This window comes from Nyctibius grandis, chromosome 4 (assembly GCF_013368605.1).
Source record: "Nyctibius grandis isolate bNycGra1 chromosome 4, bNycGra1.pri, whole genome shotgun sequence".
Classification (NCBI taxonomy): domain Eukaryota; kingdom Metazoa; phylum Chordata; class Aves; order Nyctibiiformes; family Nyctibiidae; genus Nyctibius; species Nyctibius grandis.
Genome location: NC_090661.1, coordinates 44,044,456 through 44,064,386, shown reverse-complemented (window position 1 = coordinate 44,064,386; position 19,931 = coordinate 44,044,456). Strand labels below are relative to the sequence as shown.

The 19,931-nt window shown below is 39.7% G+C and overlaps 1 protein-coding gene across 2 annotated transcripts in view; it reads left to right on the top strand.

The window, feature by feature from the left end:
• The window catches only part of BAZ1A (bromodomain adjacent to zinc finger domain 1A), a 76,101-nt gene that overhangs the window by 15,094 nt on the left and 41,076 nt on the right, over nucleotides 1-19,931 (top strand). For both annotated transcript variants that reach the window (XM_068399274.1, XM_068399275.1), the window contains 3 exons: nucleotides 10,998-11,141; nucleotides 17,410-17,511; nucleotides 18,748-18,835. In XM_068399274.1, coding sequence (XP_068255375.1) covers nucleotides 10,998-11,141; nucleotides 17,410-17,511; nucleotides 18,748-18,835 — 334 coding nt within the window. The remainder of the gene's footprint in view (nucleotides 1-10,997; nucleotides 11,142-17,409; nucleotides 17,512-18,747; nucleotides 18,836-19,931) is intronic.

The following is a 19,931-nucleotide window of genomic DNA, read 5'->3' as shown; positions in this document are numbered from 1 at the left end:
TTATTGAAAAAGGCATGGAAATTGAGATATTGTTGGGGGGAAGAATTAGAGTAATATTTCATGTTAATCATGGTCAGTTAAGATGTAAAATAGGCAGCTAATGTTTTACCTCACACTTTTATTGAAACAGAGGAAAAATGTTGACCACATCACTGGAATTGCTTCCTATATTTACGCTTCAGAACTGGAAGTTTAAGACCCGTACCCTACTAGTTGGCCTTTCGTTTTTCCACAAGGAATGGCATCCCTTGCAGTAACCTGTCCATTTATTGCTTAGTACCGTGTTGTATTATTGGTACTTAAAACTTGTGAAATTGATTTTTCAACATCTTGGCATCTGAAGTCAGTTACCTGGAAGTTGGAACTATGTGGTGTGGAAGGCCTACCTGAAACAACCTCAGTGAATGCCTCAGACCAACAAAATAAAACCTACAGCTGTGTAACTCAGCTGTGGGACCTATTCCTTTCTCCTTGAGGTCAGCAGTGTATTTTTTCTTTTTTTTTTTAATAATTATTTTAATTTGTCAGAGGAAAAACTAGATTTAAAGCATGTGTAAACACCCCGTTGTGATTTATCTTCAGTGTTCGGAGACTGGATGCTATCACAAGAAATAATGGCTATCTTTATTAGGGTATGCAAGTGAGCAGTGCGATAATTAGTTAATTAACCTGTAAGCTTGCAGTCTGACCTAAGAATTGAAGAGATCTGAGGTTGTAGGTTGGACAGCACTACTAGCTCTTCAGCTCCCCTTCCCCCACCCTTAAAAACAGTTTATGTGATGATGCCATCCCTTCCCCATGGAGAGCGGGGGACAACCAGCTGTTGTCCAACAATTAGTATGGAACTTAATTAAAAAGTCAACCACTTGCAGACTAAAATATATTGCCTAAAGGTAGTGCATAAGAAGAAAGAAGTCATACAGAACATGGCAGATATAGTAAAGGAATTTTTTTTTTTTTCATTGAATTTGACCACTAGATGACACCAATGCAAAAGAATACTTGCCTGATGCCTGTGAGCAGGCAACACCAGAATGCTTTAAGAGAATGGAGTGTTTTTAAAATGAACCTCTTTGTAGAAGCAGTAGATGAAATTCTCTGTTGGGAAGAGTGCTGCATCTGATCTTACATTAGGTATAGGTTAACATTCTTTCTCTGCTCTGAATGATCTGATGTTGACCGTTGCCAATGTAGATAATCACCGTGCAACCTTGCCTCTAAGTGAAACTTCTTTTTTTAACTCATCAATTGTTTGGCTGGTGTCCCAGTGCTTTAGGACTGTTAATAGTGGATTAACCACTGCATTAGGCCAATTAAAAGATTTGCATACTGTTTTCATCTCTGTAAGTCTTAACTGGGGCACTGGAAGTGTGTTATACAGAATCACAGAATGTTAGGGATTGGAAGGGACCTCGAAAGATCATCTAGTCCAATCCCCCTGCCGGAGCAGGATTGCCTAGACCATATCACACAGGAACGCGTCCAGGTGGGTTTTGAATGTCTCCAGAGAAGGAGACTCCACAACCTCTCTGGGCAGCCTGTTCCAGTGTTCGGTCACCCTCACCATAAAGAAGTTTTTCCTCATATTTATGTGGAACCTCCTGTGTTCCAGCTTGCACCCATTGCCCCTTGTCCTGTCAATGGATGTCACTGAGAAGAGCCTGGCTCCATCCTCATGACACTTGCCCTTTACATATTTATAAACATTAATGAGGTCACCCCTCAGTCTCCTCTAAGCTAAAGAGACCCAGCTCCCTCAGCATCTCCTCATAAGGGAGATGTTCCACTCCCTTAATCATCTTCGTGGCTCTGCGCTGGACTCTCTGTAGCAGTTCCCTGTCCTTCTTGAACTGAGGGGCCCAGAACTGGACACAATATTCCAGATGTGGCCTCACCAGGGCAGAGTAGAGGAGGAGGAGAACCTCTCTCGACCTGCTAACCACACCCCTTCTAATCCACCCCAGGATGCCATTGGCCTTCTTGGCCACAAGGGCACACTGCTGGCTCATGGTCATCCTGTTGTCCACTAGGACCCCCAGGTCCCTTTCCCCTATGCTGGTCTCCAACAGGTCTGTCCCCAACTTGTACTGGTACATGGGGTTGTTCTTGCCCAGATGCAGGACTCTACACTTGCCCTTGTTATATTTCATTAAATTTCTCCCTGCCCAACTCTCCAGCCTGTCCAGGTCTCTCTGAATGGCTGTGCAGCCTTCCGTTGTGTCAGCCACTCCTCCCAGTTTTGTGTCATCAGCGAACTTGCTGACAGTGCGCTCTATTCCCTCATCCAAGTCATTAATGAATATATTGAATAGTACTGGTCCCAGTAGCGACCCTTGAGGGACTCCGCTAGACACAGGCCTCCAACTGGACTCTGTCCCATTGACCACCACTCTCTGGCTTCTTTCCTTCAGCCAGTTCACAATCCACCTCACTACCCGATCATCCAGACCACACTTCCTCAGTTTAGCTGCGAGGATGCTGTGGGAGACTGTGTCAAATGCTTTACTGAAATCGAGATAGACCACATCCACAGCTTTACCATCATCTATCCACCGGGTTACGTCCTCATAAAAGGCTATCAAGTTGGTTAAGCATGACTTCCCCTTGGTGAAGCCATGCTGAGTGCCCCTAATGATCCCCCTATCCTTGATGTGCCTAGAGACAGCACCAAGGACAAGTTGTTCCATCACCTTTCCGGGGATGGAGGTGAGGCTGACTGGTCTCTAGTTACCCGGGTCCTCCTTCTTGCCCTTTTTGAAGACTGGAGTGACATTCGCTTTCCTCCGGTCCTCAGGCACCTCTCCCGTTGCCCACGACTTAGCAAAGATGATGAAGAGTGGCCTAGCAATGACTTCCGCCAGCTCCCTCAGCACCTGCGGGTGCATCCCATCAGGGCCCATGGATTTATGGATGTCCAGATTGCTTAATTGATCGCTGACCCAGCCCTCATCAACCAAGGCAGATTCCTCCTCTATCCTGTCTTCTTCTGGGGCCTCAGGGGTCCGGGGCTCCTCAGGACAGCCTCCAGCAGTATAGACAGAGGCAAAGAAGGCATTCAGTAACTCCGCCTTCTTTTTATCCTCTGTCTCCAGGGCCCCCACCTCATTCATCAGTGGGCCTACATTGCCTCTAGTGTTGGTTTTACCTGCAATGTATTTGAAGAAGCCCTTTCTGTTGTCCTTGACCTCTCTTGCAAGGTTTAATTCCAAGGAGGCCTTAGCTTTCCTAGTTGCCTCCCTCCATCCTCTGACAACAGACTTATATTCCTCCCAAGTGGCCAGCCCCTCCTTCCATGATGTGTACACCCTCTTCTTCCACTTGAGTTTGCCCAGCAGTTCCCTGTTCAACCATGCAGGTCTCTTGGTCCCCTTCCTTGACTTCCTACCTGCTGGGATGCTCTGATCTTGAGCTCGGAAGAAGCAGTCCTTGAATGCTAACCAACTATCTTGGGCCCCCTTACCTTCTAGTACCCTGTCCCATGGGATTTCCCCTAGCAATTGCTTGAAAAGGCCAAAGTTGGCCCTCCTGAAGTCCAGGGTTGTGATTCTGCTAGCTATTCTGTTCCTGCCACATGAGATCCTGAACTCTACCATCTCATGGTCTCATGGTGTTGCTGGCCATGACTATGCCTAGCTGATATGTATTTAGGATGGTAGAAGATAATCCTTGTAAGAGATAAGGTTATAGCTAATTTTTTAACTTTTTCATTCAAACTGGCAACAAAGTATTACTTGCTTATAGATATACATAGTTGTCTTCTGAGAACTAGGGTAAGTTAATATAAGACCACTAGGTAGTAAAAGACAAAGTGTCTGCCATGTTTAGACTCTAACGAGTTACAGTGAGTTTAAATTATTTTCTAGTTCAACAAATTTTCCCCTTTGACACGTAGGCTTCAAAGCTTGACTGGATGCAGAGGCACTGGAGCTAATGTCTATAAAATCAGAAAGTTAATAGTGTGTTTTTCTAGTGGTAAGGCTTAAGCATAAGTTCCTGCATACAAAGTAAGTTTCCTACTTTATTTTGAAAGGTGAATTTGAATTCTAGTAGCAAAGTTAGTGTGGTGCTTATGAAACAGCATAGCTGATAGTACCGGAGATCAGCTGACCTATTCATAGAGCAAGTACAGTTTCCATTCTTCCTGCATTGCTGTTTAAGGATGAGTCAGCTCCTGGCCTGGAAAAAATCACGTTTAAGGAATTCACTTTCCACAGCTCTTAAGTCCTTTGGGATATAAATATGTTTGTATTTCTTGACTAATAAATATATTTGTATTTGACTAATACAAGCTATGAGATGGTGATATTTGGGAGAGAACCTGCAACTCCTTTCTTATAGATTGCTGAACAGCTGTTAAAACTATTTTTGGGTGCTGCAAATCTCTTTTAGCTCTCATTTCTGTGCGCACTCTCTACTTCTATAACTACATCTAAAGTTACGGGGTTTGGTTTGTTTGTTTTATGACTTGTTTTTTTTTTTTTTTTAATCAGTACAATACTATGAACTGAAGGCTGGGCAGTCAAAACAGAATCACAGAATCAATCAGGTTGGAAGAGACCTCTGGGATCATCTAGTCCAACCATTGCCCTGATACCACCATGTCAACTAGACCATGGCACTAAGTGCCATGTCCAGTCTTTTCTTAAACACATCCAGAGATGGTGACTCCACCACCTCCCTGGGCAGCCTGTTCCATGTCTAATGACCCTTTCTGAGAAGAAAATGATGCATGTACTGGTGTTACTGTTAGTTAGTGCTGTCCTAATTTCACAGGAGACAGACGATGCAGCTGCTGTGTATATAGGATTCCCTTGTCCTAAGCAAAAACATGCTTCTTACTAGTTTCTTTGATGCATACAGTCTTACCTATAACTTGACAGACAAATCAAGATGCTAAACCTCGAAAAAGGCAGCTCTTACTGTGCTTCAGGAAGCCATTATGTGCATAAAACTCTCTCCTTTTTGTGTGCTGTTGTTTTGTGTGTGCATTAAACTGTACCAGTTAGTTTAGTAAAAGATGTCACTTATTCCTTCAGATCTTGTCTCGCTTTTATCTCTCTTAATTGCTTTCAAGGGTATGAGAACTGTTAGGATAAGGATATGAGTTGCTGCACTTAGCTGACATTTACTTCTTAAAAGCTGACAAAACAGAATGAGGCTATAGCTTTTTGGTACTTCTTGGTACTTGCTACTATAGCTTCTTGTATTACTGACTCTTTCGGGGTTTTCTGTATTCAACTAACTACACATTGTTAGAAAAGGTGTGCTTTTTTTAATTTTGGCATTTGAAAAACTTAGTTTTCATTTGGGTGTCTGTTTTAAAAAGTGTATTTCCTTTTACTTCTGACTCACTGATCATTGTTTTGTTTATGTTAAAAGCTGGCCTCAAAGTATTGCAGTATTCTCCCACCACCCCATTTGAAACAGCCTTCTGCATCCAAGGTGTTACCGAAAATAGTAACCAAGAAAACTCTCCAAACCAAATGATAGTTTAGAAAGCCGACATTGGTTTATTGCAGCGCTGGGTGCATGGGGGATCTCTCCTCCTAGCATGCACGTCTAAGAACAAAAGCTTGCCCCTTATATACAATTCCAAGGGAAAAACCCACCCAATTAAAAAACAACTTATACATAACAAATTATGTAATGCATTACGTAATGTCTTTACACATGCGTACTAAATTGGGGAAGGGGTCTTTGGTGGTCTCTGGGGGTCGCTGGTGGTCCCAATCCCCCTTAAATCATGCTTGTGCGCAAGCGTGGTCAAGGCCTTCTTGTTTACAAGTACATGTGTTCCCAAGAAGAAGATATCGTTTTGAACTTATCTCTCCTCTGACACAAGAGTTTATGAATCAAGTTAATTTAGACATCACAAAGTTGTTCTTTACAGTTTTGTTTTGTCTTTTGGCCTTATATAATTAGCAGAGACCTTTGTTTTTCTGGGACTAAGCGTAAACAGCATGAATCATTATTTACTAGAACCTTGTTATCAATCCCATAAACAAACTCTATCTACAAAACATGTAGTTTACTTCAGAACCTATTGTTATTATTCTAGCTAAAAGGAAAATTATTGACAGGAAAGTTTGTTCTGTGTAAAGGTAACACAGAGCAGGCTTTTAGAGCCTACTCTGAGGCCTACTCTTGCTAAACCGTTGCTAACTCTGAGGCCTACTCTTGCTAAACTGTTGCTAAATTGAACCGTCTGGTATCAAAGGGATGTTTTTTGTCTGCTTATTGTAAAGCATACAGAGGCATTTTTATAACTCACCTGGGCCTTCAAGGGATTTTTTTTTTTTCTTTGACCTGAAATGAGGACGTAGCAGAGTGCCAGACTATTATTTGTATCACAGTAGTTAGTGCCACCCAGATCAACAGCTGTTACACAGAATGCTCTGCTGATGGGCACTGAGAAGTGGTCTCTCCTCTCACAGCTTCCAATTCCAGCCTTGGTTGGATATAAAGGCCTACTCAGCACTTCGGAAGAACTTCTCTGAGTTAAGTGAAAGTGCCGATAATTGCAGGGTTAAGGTTTCCGCTTGATGTCCTACAATGGCTGGTTTTGGTCCGTTACATAGTAGAGTGCAGCTTCTCTTTCTCATCTTCAACTTGTGTTCTTCTACTGCTTCAGCAGAGGTAGATGGACATACCTTCTTGTCCTACAACTCGTAATAGCTTGTGTATGTGCCTTTGAGTTGCTGAGCTGAATGAAGGAGAAACGTGGAAAGTAAGTTATACTTACCCTTTGTTCTGAGTTTTCCTCTCACCTTGGACTACTGGTGATTTTGAAGCATATACCATGCCTTGCCCAACTACCTTGTTAGGTGTGTGGTTTCCCTGGAACAGACTCTCCTAGTGACCGATCCAGTGTTCATTTGCCTAGATGTCATTTTTCAGTTAGGAAGGGTAAACTATTGAAATCACTGAGCTACTCAAGAAATTATAGTGCCTCAGGGCCTCCAAATGAGGGAGGTCTTTCTGCTGCTTCTTCCTTCTTTCTGCTGTGGCCAATAGTTGCCTCTTGCACATGCTCTAGTTCTCATCAGATCCTTCAGTGAGCTGCTTGAAGTTGCTGATAGGACAAAAACTTACCCAGCTCTTCACATTGGGTTAGTTTTGGGGTTTGGTGGCATTTCTTTTGTTGTTGAAGTGAATTCAATTTAATGGCAATCGATAAATGCTAGTGAGCGCCAGGGTTAAGTCATCTCTGCATGTCATGGAGCATCAGCCTGAGGCTGCAGGTGCAGTTTGCTTTTGTACACCTTCAGCCTGCCGCTTCCTTACTGTTCTTCTGGGAGTGACAAGGTTCAGTCTCACCTTAGTTTTCTGCTAGTTGTGTTAAGCTGCTTTTCAAAGTGTAGCTCAGAATCAGTCTCCTAGAGAGAGGCTGGTGGAGCTGGGTTTCCAGAGAAACTATGTCCTGCGCCAGTCTCAATCAGTGTCTCTTGCCCTTAGATTGCTGGAGTCAGTTATGGTCTTTTACCTGTGCAGCTGATCAGCCCTACCTGAAATTCATGGAAATCAATGGAAGATCTCAGGTTTTTTTTAATTTGAGAGAGGAGGCGACATGCACTGGTATTTTTAAAAAATTATATTGGTGATATCTTCTCTGGCTTTGTGTTTAAAACTTTTGGGCTCCTGTAGTGGTGTTCTTTTCCTTCAAAAAAACAACAGATTTAATCATACAGGCTGAGCGCTTCTTGGAACCCTTCCCATAACACAGAGGACCTCAAAGAGCTTGGTTTCTGAGCTTAGCAAAAAATAAATCTGTGAGTGTAAAGGCCATCCTTGGGACAGGTCAGAGGACCTGTACCCTGTTGTTGATAGCAGCCTGTGATGCAGAAAGAGGTATGCAAAACTGCTGGGGTACGGGGTAATCCTTTTTCAGGTTTATGGTTCCAGCTTTTGGCTTTCAGTGTGTGAGCTAGAGTTGCTGGGAATACTGTGTAAAAGTTTGTGATGACTGTAAGCTTTTTCACAATGCTTATTGTTATTTGAAGTGCTTCCTGACTGAGGGGGGTATTGGGGTATGTATTTATTTACATTAATGCTGCTGTCTTTTTAGATTAAGGTGCCCCCAGTTCTTATTTTATGGGAAATAGTGAGTGAGTGTGGTTGGACTTTGACATAAGCTCTGTAAAGATTTTAAGGTACCCTTTTTAGAAGGTATTTCAAGCTGTATGCTTCTTCATTTGAGTGTCTTGCTTCAGCTTTCAGCTCTGCTGTTTTATGTGCCTTATGATGTGAAATAAGAGTTGTAATAAGTGAACTTAGGGAATGATTAGGTTATTGAGAAGAGCAGACTTTTGTTCACACTGGAACCAGAGTGTCTTTGCCTCTCTTAGCCCAGCGAATTGACTGCTACTAGCCATGACTTGACTGTAGCAAGGCTAAAAAAAGTCTTCATTCGTAGATGATTATTTCTCTAATGCCAGAAGGAATGGCTGCATCACTTTCTTTAATCAGTAACTATTAAATTTCATTGGATTATGCTTTTATTGAGCCAGATAATGTATATTTCACTTGATTCCTTCCCCAAAGATTTCTGGTAATTATTTGAATGAAGGCATAGAGGATGGAGAATCACGTGCTTTCTGTGATAGCTTATTATTTCATTAGTCAGTCTTCCTGTTTAGTAATAAAAAGAGGAAGAAGAAAAAAAAAAAGGCAGCTCTATTGGGGATTTTGCTACTTACTGAATCGAGTGTATAGAATATATAATTTCCGTTCTTACAGAAGGAGATATGATACCCTGTAAATTACATTCAAGCCTTTTTGTCCAGGAGGATTGATTCGTGTGTGTTTGTGTGTGTTTGTGTGTGTTTGTGTGTGTTTGTGTGTGTTTGTGTGTGTTTGTGTGTGTTTGTGTGTGTTTGTGTGTGTTTGTGTGTGTTTGTGTGTGTTTGTGTGTGTTTGTTTCTGTGTGTTTGTTTCTGTGTGTTTCTGTGTGTTTGTTTGTTTCAGCCTCTTTGTCCTTCCATGGCATTGGGTAGTGTAGGTTGTGACTCTGGGGCTGTCAATCACCTGCTGTGATTGCAGGTGGAGTGTCTCTGCCCTCCCTCTAGTGGTCTGCAAACGAGAAACAAGTTGGAAAAAGTATCAGTAGCCTAAAGCATGCGTGCTTTTTGTTAGTTTCCATTATAAATTAATTTTAAAGTGTTTTTTAAACATAATTGAACTCTCTGGTAAATATAGTTTATAATTTGAAACAGAAAGAATTCTACTAAGAAGTCTTTTTTAGCAGGTGATCTTTGCTGGATTTAAAAGAACAGCATAATAATACAGATTCTGCCATGCAGTCAGCTCCATGTTATTTAGTATGAAGGGGATGCTGTGATGTTCGGATTCTTGGAAAACCAAGATACTGTAATGATAGACTCTTCTCTTAGGACTCAGATGGACTTGGGTGCTGGGACAGACCTTAATAAGCCTCGCTGGACTGGGACTTACTGAACAGCCACTGGGCTCTGTCTCCATTACGTACTTGGGTGCTCTTGGTTCTTTACACAGAGTCTATTTAGATTTGCACAGTTAATTAGCTTGGGCTCCACTCGCCAGGCAAACGTGATTTCCAGCCCCAAACCAGCCAGCTTTGGAAACGGAGCTGGCTCCGTTGGAATGGCAGCGTGCTGGTGGTCAGCGAGTCCTGTGGACTTGGGCTGCCTCTGCATGCAGGCAGCTCTGGTGTCCCCGTGGGTAATTAAGCATTTGTCATACTGTTGTCTCTAGGAATATATAAGGATGTTAATAGTTTTTTTATTTTTTTTTTAAATATTTTTTAAAATAACATATCCTGTTGGAGCATCCTGGAGCTCTTTCCCTGTTGCAGAGAGGCTTGGGGAGGACAGCTACAGACACTGTGTGGTCCTAGCTAAACTCACAAGTGAATATGGCCTAAGATGTTTTCAAATTCCCCCCCTTCAATGTGTGCAGATTTTGGATAGTACTGTCTGCTTGTAGAAGGGGGTGTTTAAGAAATATTTTGACATTGTTTCTTTTTTGCTCATGTTCAGTTCAGATAGAACACTTACAATTTGTCTGTCATAGATTTGTTGGGGCTTTTTTGTTTGTTTTTAACTTAGGCGTGATGCCATGCGAATTCAAGCCTTATGCTTCATGTATTCTCCCTTTTATTCATTTCAAGTGACAGTATTTGGTGCTCAGAGAATTATTATGTGTTCGTTCTTACCCCCGCCCTTTGAGCTTTTAGTGGTAGTATGTGACAGCATCTATTGACTGAAATAGTTAATTTTCATGAAGCAGACAAAGCTTTAGGAGATTAAACTAAAAAATATGAACCATGGAATTCCAGAAAGGGGTGAAAGTTAGTGGTTAAGAACCAGCTGTAATAGTTACCCAGCATGAAGTGTTGATTAATTATATTTTTAATATTTAGTTAATTCTGCCTCTTATAACTAGCATACAGGATGGCAAAGGAATAGACTTGTTTTGTCAATTGTGTGCATGCCAGATGGAGCCTTAATATGTATCAGCAGATAAATGGGCCATTATTAAGATTAGATGCATAATGATCATTTCAGCCTTGTTTATTTAGGTCATTGACAGCAGTAGAAGATGATCTCTTACAAGTAAAAATACTTTGGGATCTGAAAATCTTTTGCCTTTCTTAGACTGTTATCAAAATAAATGTAAAAGGTTTGGTGTGTAGTTTTAAAGTAACACATTAAGTTAACTTTTAGCTCGCTTAATTGAGAACTGAAAAATTCACAACCACAAATAATTCTACCAATGACTTGATTTGTTGTCCTGAGTAGTGAAGCTGATAGCTGCGTAAGCAGATGAATTTGTTCATTTATCAGATAGAACTAATGAAATTAATATTTTACCTAGTATTTCAGTGCAAGGCTCTTAGGTATTTAATTATTTAGTAGACAATACAATGTTCAGTTTTATACATATTCTTAAAATAACTGCTACAACTTTAGACTCCTTGCACTAGTGAAAGACTTTGACGGTAATGAATGTCTGTGTTTCAGGTTGCAGTGTAAGATTTTGGAAATCATAGCTCCAGCCCATCACAATGGAATGGCGAACGGCCACGCCAGCAGCGCTGACAGAGACACAGCTGTCATCAGCGACAGTGATGACTCAGAAACGCACAATAGCTCTGCACAAAATGGGTAAATGATACTTTTACAGTATAAACCATTTGGGCTGGGTGGAAATGAGACTAAAGCAGACATGGCAGGGTCTGACTGAAACAAATTACTCAATCTATATGGATCGTGAGTGTTCAGCCAGCTGAAGGTGACAAGCTGAATATTCACAGGTGCCAGTTATGCTATGTGTAATCCACCAGAGAACTGTGTGTTATGAGAAATGGAGTACCTACAGAAACATAATTGTTAATCTATTTGGAATGACAGTGTTTCTGTTGAGAGATGGTGGAAGAGCCATGTATGCCCATCACTAGTCCTCTCTGTGCTGCAGAACCTGTGCTGCTGTAGCTTGGAAAATGCAGTCATGTTCTGCATTTCTACAGTCTGGTTCTACGAAGCATGATGTATTGCTTCACTTCCATCATGGTGCTCAGAGTTGAGGTTGCCTTATAATAAGACAACATGCTTTTACGGGCACTCTCTAAATCCAGAGACTTAATGTGTTTGAGTCCAAAATATAAAAATATACAAAGCTTTCTTCATTGTGTATGTGTCTGTATAAATATATGCCATTGTATTTCATGGATTTGATTATGATTTTAGGTGCAGTGTATGTCTTAAGGAACTGCCTATGGGCTGGAGTAGCTTAGTAACATTGAATGAGAGAGCTTCTTGGCTATAATTGTGCTGTTTAATTTGGAGTATCCCTTTACCAACCAGTAATTGAGCTTATATATGCAGCTTATCCTAGCAGTGTAAGAAGAAGAAAGATTTCTGTGCTTCACAAGCGCAATGTTGATGAAAGAAGAGGGTTTGAAGTGGGCCCCAATCTTGTATCTAGGAACATACAGGCTTTACATGAACTGTCATTGACTTTGAGATGTCATGTGGATGCAGAAGTTATTCTCATGGATTGCTGCATGAGGATTTCCATGTCCTGACATGCCTTGAATAACTAGGGAGGAGCTTCTCACTTGGCTAAGAAAATAACATGGGATAAATAATTTTTAAAATTCTCTGCTGTCTCTTGAAGGCAGTGTCCAACTTGTTCATGAAGAGGTCCTACATCTTAGGCAAAATAAATGCATTTTCTGTGTTCCACAAGGCATATGGCATTTGAAAGGAGGTTATTCTTGGAATAATGCAAGCATGCCCAGAGCTGACTGTGGGATTGATCCCTTTGTATTGCTGTCACTTCCATGCATGCAGAGCTGATAGTAAGACTGAGTCTTACACTCCCAGTCAGTCTGTCTTTCTCCCCATCTGATTACTTATTTTAACAATGCAGAGAAGGGAGGGAAAATAATTTCTTTCTCTTAGAGAAATCTTATGAGAATATACAAATTTTTGAAGCATACCTAACTAACATTTATGCTACAAGCTTAAATTGCAGACCTCTTAAGGCTTTAAAATGCCTACTGGAAATTTTAAATGAGTCTTTTTATAACAAATGCAAGAGTGTAATAACACTTCAATTAGTTTCTGCGTATATTCTGGGTATATGCAAACTTGGAAAGTATTATTTGCTGTATCTGTAAAACCTATCCAAAAGTAGAGCATTGTTGTAGATTTTTGTATATTGGTATCTAAGATTGCTTATAGCTTACTCATAACAATAAGAAATCCCACTGAACTGAATGACATTGATTTGCAGCCCTGATCCTTCAGGGACTATATTTTGCTGTTTATGAAGAAACTTGGATGTGGAGAGTATGGATGTTATTCGCCTTGGGACCGATGTCAAGTTGATATGTGCAGAACCACAGTTCTGCCTCCGTCTGCACACAGATCTCTAGGTTTTGAGACCCAGCCTTCATGCAAAGCTGCGGTGCTGTCAAACAATGGTACAGCAGATGCTCTGTGTGTTTGTGAGAGGGGGAGGGGAGCACAGCACAGATTGATGGGCCATCTGCAAATATTTTTTCCTAAAGAATCTGTAAGGCTAGAGAATCTTAGCTGAAAATAGATGTCATTAGAGATCCCAGCCTTTCTCTGACCCTACTACTGTCCGTGTGGGGCAGAAATAGCCACGCGTTCTGTACAAGTGTTCCTGCTCACCTTTTTTTATTGTATTCTGCACTAAAAGCTGAGGTTGTACAGGGAGAAGGCGGCCAGGATGCTCTCACTTCTCACGCCCTCAGAAAAACAAGCTGCCTTGTAAGGCCTGGGTTGCGAAGCAAAAGGTAGCAGTCTTCTTAGATCTTAAACCCCTTGACGCTATGCCCTGGGACCCTCTGGTACCATAGGATAGTGGTCATTGTAGAAGAGCAGTGTTCATACCTTAAACTGCTAGACTTAGGGGTAAGGTTGAACTCTTGCATTCGCTTTAGCACTCAGCAGCAGACTGGAAATTGAGGGGCTTGTACTGCCAAATATATACAATACTAGCTGCAACTTAATTCGTGGCATTCCTTCTGCCAGGGCTATAAGTAATGTGAACCAGCAACCACATCAGAAATACTAGAAGAAAAACTTCTTGGCTTGCTGGCTAGTTTGTGGCAGTAAATTTGGGTGTTCACTCAATTTGAAGTGAAGTATCATCTTTATTTTGGGGAAGGTTTAATTGTTTCTGCAAATTTTGAGACGCAAGCAGAGGTAACAGGAAGCTTTTGGAAATAATGTGAGCGGAACCTTACCATCCAGATTTTTTTGCCATCTTCAACCTAGTTTTCTGCCTCTGGAAAAGAAATTATTAACAGGATATGTGAAAAAATACCATCATAGCTTGTCATTAAAGCTATATAATGTCCCCAGTAGAAAAAAATCTTTCCTCATCCTTAATTCTTATCTTTCCTCTTTCCTTTCTTCCTCTGTCATCCCTCCATTCCCTGAATCTCGTAATAATGATAGTAGGTCTTAGGTCCGCTTTGTATTGTAAGGAAAGACCAAAGTACTGGATCAAAGGCAGCTTAAAATCTTAATCAAAAGGTTCAAAGTCAGGATTTTGTTACAGAGTGCTTTTGTCTTGTCCCTAGAGCATGCTGGTATCAGTCCTCAGGTTGCTGTATTTCCATGTAGAAGTTTTAGTCACATTCCAGAAAATTAGCAATTCCAAAAGGGCAGTTGTAATTGCTCAGTATAGAGTGGCTTGGCAGCAGCAACCTTCAAAGGTGTGCGGAGGCTGGCTTTTCTGTCAGGATCAATATACTGGCAGGTTACCTCTGTGTAAGGTGTGCACTCGAGTGTAAGGAGACCATAAGTGATTGTGCTGTTTAGCTAGAATTCTTCAAGGGGGCTTTTTCCATTCCCAGACTTAGTTAAAGAGAAGAAGAAAAGCCACTGCCTCTTTTTGGAAAAGGACAGCATTCATTTTAGATGAATTCCTGATGCTCTAGCCCTCAGTATTTTTCTGTGCAATTTTACTAGTTCTATTACTACTGCAAGATATAGGTAGCTCCAGCAAGACTCAGACCATATAATATAATCATGTCCTGGACAAGGTAACTCAGAAGGGCAAGGTCTCAGAAGTTTCTTGGTAAAGCTACCTTAAGACCATGCTGTCTGAATATTACAGCAGGACTGTAAGCAGAAATTTATGTCCAGGTCATGTGGTCACTGGGCCAAAGAAATTGAAGGGCTTATCAGGAAGATGAGGCTGATGAGTTTATTATCTGTTGGTCGTTTAGAATAACCTCATTCAAGAAATGCAAGACTCTGCCAGGTGCTAGGCACGTTTACTTGAGTGCAGTAGAAACCACTATAATATGGGTGAGCAAGTTCCAGTTTTCACCTAAGTTACAAGATATTCTGTATTCTTTCCTCTGGATCTGGTGATCTGTCAGAGCTGTCCTGTGAAGACTTGCCATAGGGGATCTCTGCTGTGAAATGGGTCTAACTTCCGTGTTTTATGTAATGCTTTATAATGTAAAATATAACAAAAATAATATTACTTTAATGACAAAATTACTAGATAATCTATATAATTTTTAAAGCTTTCTATGTGTAATGAATTACCTTTTTTTCCTCTTCTGCACTAAGCAAAATTTTGACTTTAAATTTTGATTTATGGAGGAGGATTTCAGGGATATGTTAACTTCTTAGGGGATGATCACTGGAAACTCAGAAACTAAGCAGAAAAAACTTAGTGTGTTTCGAAATTAGGCTGAGGCTCTTATATATGATCTGTTGAGGCTATTATATATGATCCACTGAAGATGAGAAAATGATTTACTCAAACTAAAAAATAAAGGTTAACAGTACAAGAGTTAACCATTTGATTATTCTTTGGGCCCTGCTTTTGATTACAGACAGAATCGGAGCTGAGAATCTATCTAAAATGTATAAATAAGTTAATATACTTTTGGTATAACATTGGCACTCTGATGCCTCTTATTTTGTATCTGAACATTATCTGTTTGGGTCCTCCTTTAGCTTGTTAGCCTAAAGGGCTGGAAATGCAGGGGCATATGGTGAGGCAACAAGTTTGTATTTGATACTATCTAGAAATTCTTAGCGGCAGCCTTCACTGCTTCAGCTTTCCTACTTTGAGACTGAGGATGATCGTGGAAGCCCGAGTCACCAAATGTGAAGCATATGACCAAAATATGAAGCATCTTAACAAAGTTAAAATTATAGGCAGAGGTGTTAAAGTCTTGCCAGTGGGTATACTGAATTACTTTGTTTATTCAGTTTGTCTCTGTCTTGCTAGTACAACTAGCTGAGTGGGATTTTTAAATTATTTTTCTTAAATTGGAGTTGATCTGAGTGACTCAACTTGAGACTTTAACTTGGATAGCATCCTGCAAGGCAGACACTGTATATCATAGTGCTTATCCGTAGGTCCAGTAGACATGTTGTTTCCAAGTCTAAATCTTCTTTGTTTTACCTTCATTGGTTTTTAACTATGTTGGTAATTTAATCATCATAAACTATTTTTCTCCAGAAATTTGCAAATTATTCTCATCTAAAATGACACTAACTGTGGATAAGGACTGTTTCTTTTACACCTCATTTGTATGAATTAATGTGTTATTAGGACTCTGGATGTTGCATTTCTTTGGACTTCTATTTCACAGAGTTAGTGGGGGAAAAATAAGAATTGAAGCAAATTTCATATTCAACAACCTCGCAAAGTACAGTTTACTACATCTTATGTGTGTTTGTTCTTCATAGGGGTAAAGAATAGCAAGTGGTATATTGATTTATTTTGTTTTGTCAGACTCCACCTTCAAGCATTTTGTAAATGCCAGAAGGACTGACAATGATGATGAAATGCATGGCTGTAAATCTCCTAGTTCATCCACATAACTTCTTCACCTTCCCCTACTGATGAAATAAGATGATGGTTGAACTCTTCCTGATAAAGCAATATGACGTTTGATTACAAATTACCATCCTAGGAGAAGTTAGTTCTGTTTAATAGCAAAACGCAACATTATTTAAAGAAAATCTCAGTAGTTTAACTCCGTTCATGAAGTCTGTCCATAAATATACCACACTATTTAAAGTATACTGTCTATGGCAAAAACCCTCTCTTTTTTTTTTAAAGGAGTAAATTTTGTTTTGGTGGCACACCAGACCTGAGTGGTTATTCTCCTAGGAAGAGGTGTAAGAAAAAAGTTACTGTTATGTTAAAACTGAAGAAATATTTTCCACAGGGAAAAAAAAAATCTAGTTCTCTGTAGCTGATAGCTGTAAAAGGGAAGTATGCTTTGGGGAAAAAACATGTAACTCAATAAGTGTTTATTTTAAAGTGTAGAGGCATTGCCTTATGATTCCTGTTACTTTCAGAATGTTGTTGGTGAGGGTGGTTTTTCTACATTGATATTTTGGAAAAATATTCTACCTGTTTTTTTATTCGTTTTGAAATGTGATCCATAGCTCTATGGCTACTATTTTTATTCATTTTATTTAACTCCGTTGTTTGGACTCCTTCCTCATCATCTTTTCCTCCTTTTTTCTGCCTTCCTGTTGCCATCACGAGTACTGGAGTATTAAGGAGATGATTTTCTGAGAGATAGGGATGTATTATTACTTGTCTCTCCTTTGTTCTTCCTTCCCTTCTCATCTCCCATCTCCCTGCTAAGAAAACCAACATCCCCAATCCCTTTTCCTGTTCCTTGCAGTTTTACTGGCTTTGATGCAGATCTAAATATAGTAGCAGAAAAGTTGGCAGAAGTGAATAGGTCCTCTTTGGTACAAGTGGAAGTTACAGCCTGTATTAAATAAGGCTGGGTATTTTCAAGAGGTCCGTTGTGTATGCATATAAATATATCAAATGTGTACAATATAAGACTGATGTTTTGTCATTGTAGTTAACTTTTTCATTTTTTAAATTTTTTTTTTTTAGGGAGAAGAAAGCCATAATTGATCCTTCTTTGTTCAAATACAAAGTCCAACCTATTAAAAAAGATCTATATGAAACTGTTATCGTTAAAGCGTCTCAAATAAGGTAAGAATTAGTACATGAAAGTTAAAATTGTACTTCATAATTATTTAAGTTGTATAAGTCACCGTAAGATGTTTTTGATATAAAATGGCAATTTAAAATAATGTTAGCACTATTAATTAGAGGCATTGGAACAAAATCCTGTGTTTCACAGGCTTTCTGTAACAAGGGTTCCAGACTTTCCTAGTATTAACACAGATACCAACTCCTTACAAGTCTGTGCTTTCATTGGCACACAGGTGAGACCTGCTATTGTTTCTGATACCTGTGCTTACTGCTGTGACTGATGGAGTAGGTGAAAAAAAGTTTGAGAGCCCTGTTGTATAATATTGATGAATTACTGGCATTGTGAGCTCTCTCTCTGTGTGGTAGCATTACTGGTTTGAAATCTTGGAGCAGACATTGGCAATCAGACTGCTTTAAAATAGAAAGCTGCAGAGTTTTTGCTTCTTAAATAACATAATTTTGTCTTGAATTTAGTTGAAACGTTTTTTTAGAGTAGATTGTGCATCAAAACTTTATAAACTGGATACTTTGAAAAAAAACTTCTGTGATTTCAAGTAATTTAGTTCCAGCATGAATCAAGATTAGTTTTTTCATTAAGTACTCCTGTGTAGTTGATTTTCTCCTTCCCGTGAAGTAGTGCGGGTTCCCTGGGATGCCAGGAAGCATTTAGAGCACACACTGCCCTGCAGCAAGGAGTACCACAGCCAGACCAAGCAGCGTGTGAATTCAGCCCTCTTACTTGTTGACTTGAGACTTCTGTGCCTTACCTCCCTGAGAGATGTGAATGCTGCTTTCCAGCTGTCATTGTTTGCTTGTTTGTTTTCACCCTCTTCCAAAACGATCGGACTTCAATTTTATTTGGGGGTTTTAAAAGCTACTGTGATAGAAAGGAATGTTTGGAGGATCTAGCAGGGAGGAATAGGCTGTGGGGTTTGTCTGTATGTGTGTATAAGAGGGCATACCAGGATCTTCAAAACAAAAATTACAGATGCATAAAACAACTCTGTAAGTATTGCTTGGATTTTGTTCTGTTCATAAGGAAATTTTTAATTGGAGTTGCAAAGAACGGCTGTTAGTTACAACAGTAAGGGTGTAATTTATAAGTAAGCAAATGAGAAAAAGGTCAATCATATGATCTATTACATGTGTTCTTGCACATATTGTCAGCTTTACAATAATTAAACAATAATTAAAGATGTTAGTTGATAATGATACCTTTCTTTCCTAATACAGCCGGAGGAAACATCTCTTTTCTCGTGATAGACTTAAACTTTTTCTGAAACAACACTGTGAACCACATGATGGAGTCATTAAAACTAAGGTAAATAAGAAGGAATAATTTGTGGGATAGAATATTTAACCTTATCAGGCTTTTTCTTTTTGCTCTTCTGTACTGGCTGCTCAGAGCTTCTTTTCTAAATTACATCAAGTTTAGTTTTTTGGCAAGTATAATATATTGAGTTAGTATTTTCCAAAATAGAAGGATGAATACTGCAACTTCTATAAAACCAGGTTTTTCTTAACTTTTACTTATAAACAAGATTGTAGTTTTTCTGTACGCGAAGCAGAATTTAATTCTCAAATTTCTTCTTTAGCTACCAGTTGAGAAAAGTCCCCAAAATAAAAATGGGAGCTTTTACCTAGAAAGATGTTATTTATTAAAACATAATATATTTTTGCTTAGTCTAACACATGAGTTGTTTTTATTCTTCAAGGTATGCAGCTGGTGTTTCTAAGTCAAATAAAAATTAACTATTTCTGTTTTGGTACAGTATGTTAATATTATTCTGTTGTAATGCTTTTAGCTGGAAAATATTTCATTGTAGATTGAATTCAGTCTCCAGTTCTTCAGTGAGACAGAAGTACTGAGGAGTTCAGGTGGCTGGAATAGGCTTTTGATGAGGCCTTAGGTGTTGAAGATGTTAAGATGCATATTTTTGTCATCTTATGTGGAGATACATGGTGATACTTAGTAGAAGTTCAGACTAAAGCTCACACCTTGGTCTGCACATGATGACTCTGAGAATTTCTGTTACCTTGGGCTCAAGGAATTGAACAGCTTTTCCCACACTTACCAAATGGGCAGCAATTTCCCTTGCCTTACTTGCTGTGTGGCAGGAGATCCCGGACTTTTTCACTGCATATTGCAGCCTTGACCCTGAAATCCTTCTTATGTTCATCTTGTTTTTAGAAAGTAGCATGTTTGTGTATTATGTCTTGTGTTTTTTGTGTGTGTTCAAGAGAAATCCTCATACAACTGTGTAACTGTTCATTCTGCACAGGAAAGCTCTGAGACATGAGAGCATCAGTGAGAGGCTTGCCTCTGAAAGTTGTGCAACATAACAAAGGCAACTAATTTCTAAAAAATTTGGTAACTTTAAAGTCTGTCTCTTTTAAAGAAATGGAAATAGAAGAAA